The sequence below is a fragment of the Orcinus orca genome, chromosome 6 (genome assembly GCF_937001465.1).
Source record: "Orcinus orca chromosome 6, mOrcOrc1.1, whole genome shotgun sequence".
Taxonomy (NCBI): Eukaryota; Metazoa; Chordata; class Mammalia; order Artiodactyla; family Delphinidae; genus Orcinus; species Orcinus orca.
Genome location: NC_064564.1, coordinates 31,658,652 through 31,676,118, shown reverse-complemented (window position 1 = coordinate 31,676,118; position 17,467 = coordinate 31,658,652). Strand labels below are relative to the sequence as shown.

The following is a 17,467-nucleotide window of genomic DNA, read 5'->3' as shown; positions in this document are numbered from 1 at the left end:
TCTCTAGGTGGAAAAGAAAAGGCCACAACTGGAAACAAGAAAATTACAAAATGGGAAAGCTCACCAGGAAAGGCAAACATACAGTAAAGGTAAGAAATCATCCACACACAAATAGGATATCTAAACCCATAATTGTGAGAGGAAGAGAGTACAAATGCAGGATATTTGAAATACATTTGAAATTAAGAGCTCAGCAACTGAAAACAATTGTGTGTGTGTACGTATATGTGTGTGTGTGTGTGTATACTGCTGTATCAAAACCTCATGGTAACCACAAACCAAAAATGTATAATAGATATACACACACATAAGAAAAAGGAATCCAAATACAACAGTACACAGAGTCATCAAATCACAAGAGAAGAGAAAAACGTAGGAAAGGAAGAAAAAGACCTACAAAACCAAACCCAAAACAATTAATAAAAGGGCAATAAGAACATATGTATTGATAATTACCTTAAATGTAAAAGGATTAAATGCTCCAACCGAAAGATACAGACTGGCTGAATGGATACAAAAATAAGACCTGTATATATGTTGTTTATGAGAGACCCACTTAAGCTATAGAGACACATACAGACTAAAAGTGAGGGGATGGAAAAAAGTATTCCATGCAAATGTAAATGAAAAGAAAGCTGGAGTATCAATACTCATATGAGACAAAATAGACTTTAAAATAAAGACTGTTACAAAAGACAAGGAAGGACAATACATAATGATCAAGGGATCAAGCCAAGAAGATATAACAGTTGTTAACATATATGCACCTAACATAGGAGCACTTCAGTATATAAGGGAAATGCTAACATCCATAAAAGAAAAAATTGACAGTAACACAATAATAGCTGGTGACTTTAACACCCCACTTTCATCAATGGGCAGATCATCCGGACAGACAATCAATAAGGAAACACAGGCCTTAAATGACACATTAGACCAAATGGACTTAATTGATATTTACAGAACATTCCATCCAAAAGCAGCAGAATACACATTCCTCTCAAGTGCACATGGAACATTCTCCAGGATAGATGACATCCTGGGCCACAAAACAACCCTTGCTAAATTTAAGAAAACTGAAATCATTTCAAGCATCTTTTCCAACCACAACGCTATGAGATTAGAAATCAACTACAAGAAAAAAAACTGCAAAAAATACAAACACATGGAGGCTAAACAATATGTTACTAAATAACCAATGGACTACTGAAGAAAGCAAAGGGGAAATCAAAAAATACCTAGAGCTAAATGAAAACAGAATCATGACCATCTGAAACCTATGGGACATAGCAAAAGCAGTTCTAAGAGAGAAGTTTATAGAGATACAAGGTTACCTCAGGAAATAAGAAAAATCTAAAATAAACAACGTAAAGTTACACCTAAAGCAACTAGAGAAAAAAGAACAAAACCCAAAGTTAGTAGAAGGAAAGAAATCATAAAGATCAGAGCAGAAATAAATGAAACAGAGACAAAGAAAACAATAGAAAAGATCAATGAAACTAAAGCCTGGTTCTTTGAAAAGATAAAGAAAATTGATAAAACTTTAGCAAGACTCATCAAGAATAAAAGGGAGAAAGCCCAAATCAAATAAAATTAGAAATGAAATTAGAAATGAAAAAGGAGAAGTTACAACCAATACCACAGAAATAAAAAGGACCATAACAGACTACTACTACTACTACAACCTAAAAGAAATGGACAAATTCTTAGAAAGGTACAATCTCCCAAGACTGAACCTGGAAGCAACTGAACATACGAACAGACCAATTACAAGTACTGAAATTGAATCTGTGATTTAAAAAACTCCAAACAAACAAAAGTCCAGGACCAGAGGGCTTCATAGGTGAATTCTTTCAAACATTTAGAGAAGAGTGAACACCTATCCCGAAACTATTCCAAAAAGTCACAGAGTAAGGAACACTTCTAAACTCATTCTCTGAGGCCACCATCACCCTGATACCAAAACCAGACAAAGATATTACAAAAAAAGAAAAGTACAGAACAGTATCACTGATGAATACAGATGCAAAAACCCTCAACAAAATACTAGCAAACCAAATCCAACAACACATTAAAAGGATCATACACCATGATCAAGTAGCATTTATCCCAGGGATGCAAGAACTTTTCAATATCTGCAAATCAATCAGTGTGATACACCACATTAACATATTAAAGAATAAAAACCATATGATCATCTCAATAGATGCAGAAAAAGCTTTTGACAAAATTCAACACCCACTTATGATAAAACCTCTCCAGAAAGTGGGAATAGAGGGCACCTACCTCAACATAATAAAGGCCATATATGACAAACCCACAGCCAACATCATTCTCAATGGTGAAAAACTGAAAGTATTTCCTCAAAGATGAAGAACAAGACAAGGATGTCCACTCTCGCCACTTTTATTCAACATAGTTTTGGAAGTCCTAGCCACAGCAATCAGAGAAGAAAAGAAATCAAAGGTCTCCATATTGGAAGAGAGGAAGTAAAACTGTCACTGTTTGGAGATGACATGATACTATACATAGAAAATCCTAAAGGTGCTACCAGAAAACTACTAGAGCTCGTCAATGATTCTGGTAAATTTGTAGGATACAAAATGAATACAAAGAAATCTGTTGCATTTCTATACACTAACAATGAAAGATCAGAAAGAGAAATTAAGGAAACAATCCCATTTGCCATCACATCAAAAAGAATAAAATACCTAGGAATAAACCTATGTAAGGAGACAAAAGACCTGTACTCCGAAAACTATAAGACACTGATGAAAGAAATCAAAGATGACACAAACAGATAGAAAGATATACCATGTTCTTGGATGGGAAGAATCAATATTGTCAAAATGACTATACTGCCCAAGGCAATCTACAGATTCTGTGCAATCCCTATCAAACTACCAGTGGCATTTTTCACAGAGCTAGAACAAAAAATTTAAAAATGTGCATGGAAACACAAAAGACCCTGATTAGCTGAAGCAATCTTGAGAAAGAAAAATGGAGCTGGAGGAATCAGGCTCCCTGACTTCAGACTATACTACAAAACTACAGTCATCAAAACAGTATGGTACTGGCTCAAAAACAGAAATATAGATCGATGGAATAGGATAGGACATCCACAAATAAACCTACACACCTATAGTCAATTAATCTAGCAGAAAGGAGGCAAAAACATATAATGGAGAAAAGATAGTCTCTTCAATAAGTGGTCCTGGGCAAACTGGACAGCTACCTGTAAAAGAATAAAATTAGAACATTCTCTAATACCGTATATAAAAATAAACTCAAAATGAATTAATGACTTAAATAAGACTAAAAACCATAAATCTCCTAGAGGAAAACATAGGCAGAACACTCTTTGACATAAATCATAGCAATATAGTTGCAGACTTTAATACTTCACTTTCAATGAAGGATAGGACAACCAGATACAAGATAAGTAAGGAGAGAACCTGAACATCACAAGCCCATTAGGCTTAACAAACATTTACAAAACATTTCACCCAATGAGAGCAGAATTCTGCAGTGTAAGCCCTGACAAGTAGCTTTTCTTTCTTTTTTTTTTTTGTAATGCAAGTGCCTGACTTAAGCTTTGATTTCCTGAGGCACCCACTTCAAAGAAGCCATCTCAAATAATAACACTGCCAGCCACACAACTAGATAAAGACCTACCATCCCCTTCACCCACCCCCACCCGAGCTCCTGTAATTTAGAGATCTCTGATTGATTTTAAATAACTGACCATTTGGCTATTTGCCTTTTTCTTTTCTTCTTGCACTTTAATTCCCACTCTTACATTTTAAGTTCACAAATAAGGAATGAACTAGTGAAACTCCAATAAAAGCAGAACCCCAGGCCTGCCTGTCTGTTTCTCTCACCCTCTCTCTTTCTCTCTCCCTCCTTGCCACCTCACTATGTAGTCCCAGGTGTGTCATGTAACCCTCCCCTCCAGACCTGTAAGTAATAAACCTTGTCCTTTCCACAGTTTACTGATGGTTATTGCTGAAGAATCTTGCAATCATATTAAGAACCACAAGGGTTGGTCCAGCCATATGACTGGTTCTGAAAGGGGAACCCAGGCCCAGGTGAGTGCTCCCAGACATTTCTAGCTGATAGCATCACTACTGATAGGCTGAGGGTGGCACAAAACAAAGACACATTCTTTTAAAGTGCACAGGGAACATTCTCCAAAACAGGCCATATGTTAGTCCACAAAACAATTTTAAAAGATTAAAATGATACAAAGTATCTTTCCTAACACAATGAATGAAATAAAAAAAAAATTTAAACTAGAAAACTGGCATATATGTAGAAAGTAAACAATGCACTCAAACAACCAAACAGCCAAAGACGTAGTCACAGGGAAATCAGAAAACACCTTAGAACAAATGAAAAGGAAAACACAACATATTAAAATTTATTACATATAGCAAAAGAAGTGTCCAGAGGGAAATTTATAACTGCACATGTCTACACTAAAAAAGAAGAAAGATCTTAAGCCAATAACTTAACTGTATACCATAATAAACTGAGATAAACAAAATACAAAATAGAAAAACAATAAAGGAAAATCAACAAAACCAAAAGTTGGTGTTTTAAAAAGATCAAAAATTGGCAAAGTCTTTAGCTACCAAACTGGATAACTCAGATGAAATAGACAAATTCCTAGAAACACACAAACTTCCAAAACTGACTCAAGAGGAAATAGAAAATATGAATAGACCTATAACAAGTAGTGAGATTGAATTATTAATAAAAAACCTCTCAACAAAGAAAAGCCCAGGACCAGATGGCTTCCATGGTGAATTGTACCATTTAAAGAAGAATTAACACCAATATTTCTCAAACTCTTCCAAAAAGTTGAAGAGGTGGGAACACTTCCTAACTCATTCTATGTAGCGAGCATCACTCTGGTATCAAAGCCAGATAAAGACATCATAAGAAAAAAAAATTACAAATACCTGTGATAAATACTGATGTAGAAATCTTCACTAAAACATTAGCAAACTGGATTCAATAGCATATTAGAAGGAGTATACACCATGACCAGGTGCAACCCTGAAAAGATGGTTTAATATATGAAAATCAATCAATGTAACACACCATTAATGGAATGAAGAGTTAAGAAAACCATAATTCAAAAAGAGTCATGTACCAAAATGTTCATTGCAGCTCTATTTACAATAGCCAGGAGATGGAAACAACCTAAGTGTCCATCATCGGATGAATGGATAAAGAAGATGTGGCACATATATACAATGGAATATTACTCAGCCATAAAAAGAAACGAAATTGAGCTATTTGTAATGAGGTGGATAGACCTAGAGTCTGTCATACAGAGTGAAGTAAGTCAGAAAAAGAAAGACAAATACCGTATGCTAACACATATATATGGAATCTAAGAAAAAAAAAATGTCATGAAGAACCTAGGGTAAGACGGGAATAAAGACACAGACCTACCAGAGAATGGACTTGAGGATATGGGGAGGGGGAAGGGTAAGCTGTGACAAAGTGAGAGAGTGGCATGGACATATATACACTACCAAACGTAAAATAGATAGCTAGTGGGAAGCAGCCGCATAGCACAGGGAGATCAACTCAGTGCTTTGTGACCAGCTAGAGGGGTGGGATAGGGAGGGTGGGAGGGAGAGAGACGCAAGAGGCAAGAGATATGGGAACATATGTATATGTATAACTGATTCACTTTGTTATAAAGCAGAAACTAACACACCATTGTAAAGCAATTATACTCCAATAAAGATGTAAAAAAAATAGAATGAAGAGTTAAAAAATATGATCATCTTAATTAATGCAGAAAAACCAGTTGACAAAATCCAACACTCTTTCATGACAACAGCACTCAACATACTAGAAATAAAATAGAATTTTCTCAGTATGGTAAAGGCCATATATGAAAAAACCCTTGTTAACATCACACTCAATGGTGAAAGACTGAACATTTTTCCTTTAAGATCAAGACAGAGATGCCCACTTTTTCCATTTCTATTCAATATAGTACTTGAAGTTCTACCCAGAGAAATTAGGCAAGAAAAGGAAATAAAAGGCACCCAAATTGGAAAGGAAGAAGTAAAAGTATCTCTGTTCAGAATAACATTTCTTATATGCAGATAACCCTAAAGAACACACACACACACACACACACACACACACACACACACACACACAAACTGCTAGAACTAATTTATGAATTCAGCAAAGTTGCAGAGTAGAAAATCAACACATCAAAATCAGTGGCTTTTTTTTTTTTTTTTTGGCTGCTCCACGTGGCATGTGGGATCCTAGTTCTCCAACCAGGGATCAAACCTGCATCCTCTGCATTGGAAGCATGGAGTTTTAACCACTGGACTGCCAGGGAAGTCCCAGTTGTATTTTTATACACTAGCAATGAACAATCTGAAAAGAAAATTAAGAAAACAATTACATTTAAGCACAAAAAAGAATAAAATAGTTAGGAATAATTAAACTAAGGAGTTGAAAGACTTACACACTGAAAACTGCAAAACATTGCCAAAAGAAATTAAAGAAGACATAAGTAAATGGGAAGACATCCCATGTTTGTGGATTTGAAGACTTAATATTGTTAATATGTCAATACCACCCAAAGCCAATCTATAGAGATTTGATGCATACCTATCAAAGTCTCAATGGCATTTTTTCAAAAAATAGAAAAACTCATCCTAAAACTCGTTTGGATTCTCAAGGGATCCCAATAAGCAAAACGGTCCTAAAAAAGAACAAAGTTGGAAGACTCATACTTCTTGACTTCAGAACTTACTGCAAAGCTACAGAAATCAAAACAGTGTAATATTAGCAACATGACAGACTGTACACCAACGTAATAGAATAGAAACCAAAATCCAGAAATAAACCTTTGCATATATGACCAATTGATTTTCAAAAAGGGTGCTGAGACCATTCAATGGGAAAAGGACAGTTTTTTTCAAAAAATACTGCTGGGACAACTAGATATCAACATGCAAAAGAATAAACATGGTCCCTTACCAAACACCATATATAAAAATTAACTCAAAATGGATAAAAGGCCTAAACATAAGAGCTACAATCATTAAACTCTTAGCATCTTTAGAGAGCACTTAGAAGGAAATATGGGGGGAAAGCTTTATAACATTGGATTTGGCAATAAATCATTGCCAAATCCAATGACATACGCAACGAAAGAAAAAATAAACTGGAATTCATAAAAATGAAAAAGCTTTATGCATCAAAAGACATTATCAACCGAGTAAAAAGGTAACTCACAGAATGGGAATTATTTTTGGAAATCACATATCTGAAAAGCGATTAATATCCAGAATATAGAGAGAATTCCTCCAACTCAACAACAAAAAAAGAAACAACTCAGTGAAAAAATGGGCAAAAACCCCTTCCACCATGTGAGGATACAATGAGAAGTCTGCAACCTGGAAGAGGCCCTCACCCTTGCATGCTGACATCCTCATGTCAGACGTCCAGCCTCCAGGACTGTGAGAAATAAATTTCTGTTGTTTATATTTAAAAAATAGGCAAAAGGCTTGAATTATTTTTCCAAAGAAGACATAGAAATGGCCAATAAGCTCATGAAAAGATGCTCAACATCACTGATCATTAGGGAAATGCAAACTACCTCACACCTATCAAGATGGCTACCATGAAAAAAATCAGAAAATAGAAAGTATTAGAGAGGATGTGGAGAAACTGGAGCCCTTGTGTACTGTTGGTGGGGATGTAAAATGGTGCAGCTGCTCTGGAAAGTAGTTCGGTGATTCCTCAAAAAATTAAAACTAGAATTACCATATGATCTAGTGATTCCACTTCTGGGTGTATACCCTAAAGAACTGAAAGCAAAGACTCAAAGAGATATCTATATACCCATGTTCATAGTAGCATTATGCACAACAGTTAAAAGGTAGAAGCAACCCAAGTGTCATCAACGGATGAACGGATAAAACAAAATGTGGTATGTACGTACAACGGACTATGACTCAGCATTTAAAAGGAAGGAAAGTCTTTCAAGACACTGATGAAAGAAATCAAAGATGATACTAACAGTCCACCTAGAGGGGTGGGATGGGGGGCTGGGAGGGAAATGCAAGAGGGAGGAGAAATGGGGATATATGTATATCTATAGCTGATTCACTTTGTTATAAAGCAGAAACTAAAACACCATTGTAAAGCAATTATACTCCAATAAACATGTTAAAAAATTAATTAATTAATTTTTTAAAAAGATGATACAAACAGATGCAGAGATATACCATGTTCTTGGATTGGAAGAATCAACATTGTGAAAATGACTCTACTACCCAAAGCAATCTACAGATTCAATGCAACCCCTATCAAATTACCAGTGGCATTTTTCACAGAAGTAGAACAAGAAATTTTACAATTTGTATGGAAACACGAAAGACCCCGAATAGTCAAAGCAATCTTGAGAAAGAAAGACAGAGCTGGAGGAATCCAGGCTCCCTGACTTCAGACTATACTACAAAGCTACAGTAATCAAGACAGTATGGTACTGGAACAAAAACAGAGATATAGATCAATGGAACAGGATAGAAAGCCCAGAGATAAACCCACACACATATGGTCACTTTATCTTTGACAAAGGAGGGAAGAATATACAATGGAGAAAAGACAGCCTCTTCAGTAAGTGGTGCTGGGAAAACTGGACAGCTACATGTAAAAGAATGACATTAGAACACTTCCTAACACCATACAAAAAAATAAACTCAAAATGGATTAAAGACCTAAATGTAAGGCCAGACACTATCAAACTCTTAGAGGAAAACAGGCAGAACACTCTATGACATAAATCACAGCAAGATCCTTTTTGACCAACCTCCTAAAGTAATGAAAATAAAAACAAAAATAAACAAATGGGGCTTCCCTGGCAGCGCAGTGGTTGAGAGTCCACCTGCCGATGCAGGGGACACGGGTTCGTGCCCCAGTCTGGGAAGATCCCACATGCCGCAGAGCAGCTGGGCCTGTGAGCCATGGCCGCTGAGCCTGAGTGTCCGGAGCCTGTGCTCCGCAATGGGAGAGGCCACAACACTGAGAGGTCTGTGTACCACAAAAAAAACAAAAACAACAACAACAACCAAAACAAATGGGACCTAATGAAACTTAAAAGCTTTTGCACAGCAAAGGAAACCATAAACAAGACCAAAAGACAACCCTCAGAATGGGAGAAGATATTTGCAAATGAAGCAACTGACAAAGGATTAATCTCCAAAATTTACAAGCAGCTCATGCAGCTCAATATCAAAAAAACAAACCACCCAATCCAAAAATGGGCAGAAGACCTAAATAGTCATTTCTCCAAAGAAGATATACGGATTGCCAACAAACATATGAAAAGATGCTCAGCATCACTAATCATTAGAGAAATGCAAATCAAAATCATGGTGTCACCTCACACCAGTCAGAATGGTCATCATCAAAAAATCTACAAACTATAAATGCTGGAGAGGGTGTGGAGAAAAGGGAACACTCTTGCACTGTTGGTGGGAATGTGAATTGGTACAGCCACTATGGAGAACAGTATGGAGGTTCCTTAAAAAACTACAAATAGAACTACCATATGACCCAGCAATCCCACTACTGGGCATATACCCTGAGAAAACCATAATTCAAAAACAGTCATGTACCAAAATGTTCATTGCAGCTCTATTTACAATAGCCAGGACATGGAAGCAACCTAAGTGTCCATCAACAGATGAATGGATAAAGAAGATGTGGCACATACATACAATGGAATATTACTCAGCCATAAAAGGAACGAAATTGAGTTATTTGTAATGAGGTGGATGGACCTAGAGTCTGTCACACAGAGTGAAGTAAGTCAGAAAGAGAAAAACAAATACCGTATGCTAACGCATATATATGGAATCTAAAAAACCAGTACTGATGAACGTAGTGGCAGGGCAGGAATAAAGACACAGATATAGAGAACAGACTTGAGGACACAGTGGGGGAAGGAGAATCTGGGACAAAGTGAGAGAGTAGCACTGACTTATATACACTACCAAATATAAAATGGATGACTAGTGGGAAGCTGCTGCATAGCACAGGGAGATCAGCTCGATGCTTTGTGACGACCTACAGGGGTGGGATAGGGAAGGTGGGAGGGAGGCTCAAGAGGGAGGAGATATGGGGATACATGTATACATATAGCTGATTCACTTTGCTGTACAGCAGTAACTAACACAACATTGTAAAGCAATTATACTCCAATAAAGATGAAAAAAATAGTAATAAAAATAAGTAAATAAAAAGGAAGGAAATTCTGACATACACTATAACATGGATGAAACTTAAAGACATTATGCTAAGTGACATAAACCAGTTATAGACACATACTGTATGATTCCACTTATATGAGGTACCTAGAGAAGTCAAATTCATAGAGACAGAAAGTAGAATGGTAGTTGCCAAGGGCCTGGGGGAAGGGGAGCATATATATACAGGCAGTTATTTTTCATTGGGTATAGAGTTTCAGTTTTGCAAAATGAAAAAATTGGAGATGGATGGTGGTGAAGGTTGGACAACAATATGAATGCAATTAATACAACTGAACTGTATAGACTTAAAAATGGTTAAGATGTTAAATTTTATGTTATGTGTATTCTACCACAATTTTAAAAAATTGAAGCTTGAAAGCATTACGGTAAGACAGTGACAAAAGGGCAAATATTGTATGATTCCACTTATATGAGGTACCAAGAGAAGTCAAATTCATAGTAGAATAGAGGTTACCAGAGTTACCAGAAAGAGGGACTGGAGAGTTATTTCTTATTGAGTAGTTTCTGTTTGGGATAATAAAAAAGTTCTAGAAATGGATAGTGGTGAATAGTTTAAAAAAAAAAAACACACCTTATTAAGAATCCCAGGGCTTCCCTGGTGGCGCAGTGGTTGAGAGTCCGCCTGCCGATGCAGGGGACACTGGTTCGTGCCCCAGTCTGGGAAGATACCACATGCCGTGGAATGGCTGGGCCTGTGAGCCATGGCCGCTGAGCCTGCGCGTCCGGAGCCTGTCCTCCGCAACAGGAGAGGCCACAACAGTGAGAGGCCCGCGTACCGCAAAAAAAAAAAAAAAAAAAAAGAATCCCAGACGTCTGAACAACAGAATTAGCAGAGCTGACCGACAGGGCCTGGCCCAGCACAGATACTGAGAGCTGATGTGGTAGAGTCTGGACAGAAGAGTAGAGGCTAGCCTGCCCAGGGCTTGAGGTGCAGAACCTGCAGGGCCTTGGGACTGTGTTATGAATTCTCAGTTCTGTCCCAGAATAATGGAGAATAGATTTGAAGAGTTAAACTCATAGAGGTGCAGTGTCAGGAGGTTACTACAGAAGAGGAACAAAAGTTCAGATTGGGAGTGTGGACGTGAAAGGGAATGAAAGAGGATGACCTCAAGCACCTGTGGAGCAGTGGCTGACAGCTTGGGTCAAAAATCCAGTCCCAGCAAGTTTTAAAGAACTGGAAACACACAAAATCTGTTCTCTTATCACAGTGCAATTAGGCTTAAAAAATCCCCAGAAAACCACTATCAAAAAGCTCATGAGGAAATTAATAACTATATTACCTCAAATCACCATGGAAATTATAAAATATTTTGATCAGAGGTTAAAGAAAATGCTACATATCAAAACCTTTGGAATGCAGCTAATACCACTAGAAGGAATTTTATAGCCTGAATGTCTGTATTATAAAAGAAGAAAGGCTCAAAATCAATGCACTACACATCTCAAGAAACTTTCTAGAACAAAAAAGTAACCCAAAGATAGAAGAGAAGAAATAATAAAAGGAAGAAGCTAATGAAATATACAATAAAGAATTACGATCAAAGTGATGAGCTCTTTGAAAAGGCGAATAAAATATATAAATTCAGAGAAATCACCAATATCAGAATGAAAAACAAGACATCACTGCAAATCCTGCAAACTGTGAAGAGAAAATATTATAAACAACTTTATACCAATTAATTGGAAAACTCAGATAAATTTAGAGGTGTATCAAATTGTTAGAAAAGCAGTATTTAACAGAAAGAAGAAATAGAAAACCCAAATGGTACTAAAACTGTAAAAGAAATTAAATCCATAATGGAAACCTTACCCTCAAGGGATGTAGACATGGGTGATAAATATGTAACAGCAAAATGTCAATCATAGCTCATAGGTAGAAGGTACCTGAGAGTTCACTAAAGAATTTTCAATCTTTTGTATGTTTGAAACTTTTTGAAGTAAAAGATCATAGGGGAGCAATCCCACTCCTGGGCATATATCCGGAGAAAAACATGGTCCAAAAGGATACATGCACCCCAATGTTCACTGCAGCACTTTTTACAATAGCTAAGACATGGAAGCAATCTACATGTCCATCAACAGAGGAATGGATAAAGAAGATGTGGTACATATATACAACAGAATATTACCCAGCCATTAAGAAGAATGAAATAATGCCATTTGCAGCAACATGGATGGACCTAGAGATTGTCATACTGAGTGAAGTAAGTTAGACAGAGAAAGACAAATATCATACAATACCACTTATATGTGGAATCTAAAATAAAAAATGATACAAATGAACTTATTTACAAAACAGAAACAGATTCACAGACTTAGAGAACTGAACTTATGGTTACCAGGGAGAAGGGTCCGGGAGAAATAGGGAGTTTGGGATTGACACGTACACACTGCTATATTTAAAATGGATAATCAACAAGGACCCACTATATAGCACAGGGAACTCTGCTCAACATTATGTGACAACCTAAATGGGAAAAGAATTTGAAAAAGAATAGATACATGTATATGTATAACTGAATCACTTTGATGTACACCTGAAACTAAGACAACATTGTTAATCAACTATACTCCAATAAAAAATTAAAAGTTAAAAAGAAAAACAAAACCCTCCTGGCCCAGATGGCTTCACCAGTGAACTTTGCTAAACATTTCAGGAAAAAATAACATAATCTTGCACAAACTCTTCCAGGAGACTGAAAAAGAGGGAATACTCCTTCAAGTAGGCTTTGAAGTCAGCGGTCCTAATACAGGAACAATTCACACAACAAAACCTAAGACAGCAGCTCCTCACTTCTGCCCCACGTGGTCTGGGGCACCTGAGCTAAAACTCAATAAGGGGTGTCCCCTGGGTATGTCGTGCAGACCCCACCCACTTTGCCAGCTTGGGCTCTGGTGGAAGACAGGTTGAGGTGGGCTCACCAGGATGAGGCCACACCTGCAAGCTGCTGGCCAGTCCCACCTAGACACTGCCCAACACTGGGCTAAGGCCTGCTGCTCAGAGGTTCTGCTGAGATCTGGAGTCACAGCTTCATTCCCATTCTGTGTCTTCGACTCTGGGCAAGCCCAGCCCCCAACCCCCACCCCGTGCCCCACTTACAGCCCGTGCCTCGCCAGAGGCCGGGGGCCAGCCTGCCATGGCCTCCATGTCATGCAACTTCTGCGTCTGCTTCAACTGGTTGAGTGACGGCTTCAGCTGTGTGGGCCCAACCGTCTTGCTTGTCCACTCATCCACCAACTTGTGCAGGTCGTCCGTGAAGGTGCCTTTCTTGTTGTTGCTGTTGTTCACCTGCGCCTGGATGTGCAGGGCAGGTTGGGGGCCCGGCTCAGGGCCCGGGACCAGGCTGCTGGTGGAGGACCCTAGAGAGCACACACAGGCCAGGGTTGGTGACACCACACGCCAGCACCACTGGCTGGCTGCAGTCATTCATACAGTGGTCTCGCTTAAGCCAGGCAACACCTTGCTTCAGGAGATGGTCTGCATTGGGGGGGTCCATGCAGTTTTAGACACAGTGGAGCGACCTCAGGGGACTGGGCATTGCCAGGCAGCCATCACCCATCTCATCAGCCAGGGGACAGGACCCCAGCTGCTGGCAGCCTCACTCAGCATCCTCTGTGCCCACACTGCCCAGGACCACCAGACCCCCATGTGAGAGAGTTTAGAAAACTCCTGGTGCAGCTGGACACAGACTGGGGGCAAATTCCTCACGCTTCTGCACTCTCAGCTCTAATATGAGGATTCAGAGGTGATTCAACAATACTTTAGGCAGAATGCTTAGCAGCTGCTGCTATCCTTCCAGCAAAGGGAAAATGCTTGCAATAGGCTGGATTGCTGATGTTTCCGTGAATGATAATGACTTGGTGATTTGGAATTTAAGACACAGAAATCACGCCTCTCCTCACCAGAGTGTGTAATAACAATAAAGGATACAAATACCCAGAGCCTTCCGACATGGGTCTACAAGCTTGGTGCCAACGGAGGGGCTGATGCCTATCACAGGAGGAACTGGGAGGCCCGGCTGCCCGGGAAGGCCTGGGGCTGTGGCTTAGGTGGAGCTGGACAAAGGTGAGCGCACTTGGCCACTTCACTCAAAGATCTTTTTTAATGACCAAAACAGGACTTTTAAATTTTTTTGAATTGTGTCCCTTTCCTTCCCCAGCACATAATTTCTTATTGGCAATTTTGGATAAACCAATTTTTAAATTTTCTGCATTCAATAAATAACCTAATGACCATCTCTTCAAACAAGCCATTGCAATATGTAGTTTACTTTAGAGGCTAGCAATGAAACAGCACAGACACAAACAGTTAAACATTAGTGATGAGATTTTACACACGCTGCTATTTCTACATGAACATTTCAGCCAGAAAAGAAAAACAGATAAATTAAAAAAAAACAAACAAAAAAAAGGCATGAGATGAGAGCAGTGGGCGGCCCAGGTAAACTGATACCCATTTTGTCCTGGCATCTCTCCTCTGTGAGGGGCACTCATCTTTAGCACTTCAAGGAAATACTCATTCCTACGGTTTTGGAAAAGGAGCCAATTAATGATTGGTAATATGTGGACGTTCCGGAGAAGGACAGCCTGTTAGATGTGAACTGGCAAGAATGCACAAACTCTAGGAGCCATGGAGACTCAAAAGGGCGCCCGAGGGCGGCTATCTCGCCAGGCGGAGGCCAAGCAGCACCTGTGAAGGGTGGGCGCAGAGCAGGCCCACGCCCGGCCACCCGCTGGGCCCTTGGCTCCCGGTCTAGTCGCGGAAACCCTGATGCACACTAGCGACAATAAAGCCCATGCGATGGAAGCGGACAAGGGGTAAAAAACCCGATAATTACGACTGCTGTGCTCTTTGCCTAGACAGAGACGCTTCAAGGCAGACCCTGCAAGGGAAGAAGAAATGACACAAGACCACAGGGTTAGGCAGGACAGCACACATGGGGGACAAGCCACCACACTCTAAGCAAAAGTCATCAGTGTGTGAGGAGGAGCAAAGGCCAGCAGTTCAGAGAGAAGGGACCAGCCTCCTGGGCTAACTGGGCGGCCCCCAAGTCAGTGTGGAGGTTCACACGAGCTTCGCCGAGGGGCGGAGGTGCAGGGCCAAGCCCCAAGCTTCAGGTAGAAGTGTGTGTGTCTCTAGAAGCATATTCAAAAAACAAAAGAGAGAGAGAGAGAAAGGAGAAAAAAAAAAAAGCAAAGCACACTGCTTGGCTTTCAAATGTAAGGTTTCTGGGAGCCCCGCTGGTTGAGGCAGGAAACCCACTAAGAGTCAGCCAGGAGAGCTCTCAATGGAGCAGAGCCTAGCTCTGCCCAGAGGGAGGCCCATGGGCAGTTTTCCAAGTGCAAAAAGATACATTGTTTTGCAGGTTTGAGGCCAATCCCAGATCCTGGACAGCTGCCCTGAACAGGCCAGTGGCAAGTGTGGTGGGGAAATCTGAGGGATCCTATCTAGAGAGGTGGGAGGCAGGGCCGACCCTGATTCTCTGTATCGCTGCTGCCTCATCTGGTATTCCAGGTCCACTGGGGCAGGGCGAGGCCTCCTTATTGCACCATGACTAAATGCTGCCAGGCCCTGTGCTCCCCAGAGGCTGTCTGTGCTAAGACAGATGGGCAGTGACTTTAGTGTCTGGCACTGACAGTCAGTGCCCACCTGGAGGGCAGATGAGTTGCCTGGGAGGGGCTGCTACACCCAGCTTACCCAGTGGCATCCCAGGGAGCCAAGCAGGCAAACGTGGGATGGGCAAGGACGGCTCAGGTGTCCCCAAGGTCACTCAGCAAGGCCACACTAGCACGGAGGGTGTCTGTGCTCCGGCCCACGGCCCCGTCGCCTGGAGCACAATTCCCTGCACACCCCATACTCCCTGGAGGGTGCCCGCCACACAGTCATTCCTAGCACTCTCGCTGTGGAAGGCAAGATGCTGCCTCCTGCATTTGGGGACGGGGACAAAGGCTCCTTGGGGAAGAGCTGTGCCCACTGGGCTCAGAAACCTAGCTCAAATTGAGTTGCACTTATTTTTGCTCATTCTGTTGTGTTCTATGAGGCTGACTTGATAAAAAGGGAGGTGATATTCTGTTGGGGTCTCTAATGTGCTAATAAAACCAAAAAAGGCCAGCAATCCAGACTGACGGATTCTCAGTGGGAACTTTGAAGTGTTTTTGCTGGTCTGTGTCCTGTGATGGACCCCAACTGAGAGCACAAGGCCCTCTGGGGGCTCTGAGGCACGAAGGGAGGAGGGTCCTGGGCTCTGTGAGCATGCAGGGCACCAGATGAGTGCACGTTTCCTAGTCAGATTCCTGTGGTTGTAGCGTCCTCTGGGCCGTAGCAGTCCCCTAGAGATGACCCTGGGACATGGGACTAATCACTCTGCCAGGTCCCTGCAGCCTCACAGTAGCAGGTTCTTTCAAAAGGCTTCTCTGTGCCTGCCTGGCACCTCCTAGTGCAGCTAGAGCTCTGCATTCAGAGCTCACAGGAAAGAGAACACGCCAGCCAGCCCCAGGAGCTGCCTGGTCAGGAGTGCTAGACAGAGCCTGGGCCTGCGATCAGGGCCCCAGACCGACCTTCCCGGGAACCCAGGGTCAAAGCCATCGGCCACCAGGACATGGTGCTCAGAGCCAGAGAGCGATACCAGCCCACTGAGACCTCCACACCCTCACCGGACACAGCCCGAGGAGATGGAGCACGGATAGCCCCCAGCCTTCCATGCCCTCGCTGAACACAGGCCCTGAGATGACCAGAATACAGACAGCTCCCAGCCCTTAGGGTGGACCTTTAAACACAAACCAACCAGATTCGGGTCCCTCCACACTGAGGCCACACTGTCCGGCTCAGTGCAGAACCACAGCTGAGCAGGCATCGTGTGGCTAACCAGTCCATACTCACACCAGAGCCCTTGTCCATCCTCAGGTGGCCACTTGAGTCTCCTCCCCCGTGTCTGTGCCCTGGCCTGGGTCCTGCCCTCAACACCCACCACGCAGACAGATTCTGATGAACAAGCCTCCACCCAGCCCTGCTCAACCCGTACTGTGCTAGTGTATACATCGAGTTCCTGCCTACAGAGCCAGCAGGCTACAAGGCAGCAACACAAGGGCACGAAGGCCACACAGGACCCACAGAGGGCCCACATGGGACCCACAAGGGGCCC

The 17,467-nt window shown here is 41.2% G+C and overlaps 1 protein-coding gene across 7 annotated transcripts in view; it reads right to left on the bottom strand.

Moving 5' to 3' along the window:
- WNK2 (WNK lysine deficient protein kinase 2) overlaps nucleotides 1-17,467 on the bottom strand; it is a 158,248-nt gene that overhangs the window by 14,560 nt on the left and 126,221 nt on the right. For all 7 annotated transcript variants that reach the window (XM_033413628.2, XM_033413630.2, XM_033413632.2 and 4 more), the window contains 2 exons: nucleotides 15,164-15,208; nucleotides 13,426-13,685 (listed from right to left, as the gene is read on the bottom strand). In XM_033413628.2, coding sequence (XP_033269519.1) covers nucleotides 13,426-13,685; nucleotides 15,164-15,208 — 305 coding nt within the window. The remainder of the gene's footprint in view (nucleotides 1-13,425; nucleotides 13,686-15,163; nucleotides 15,209-17,467) is intronic.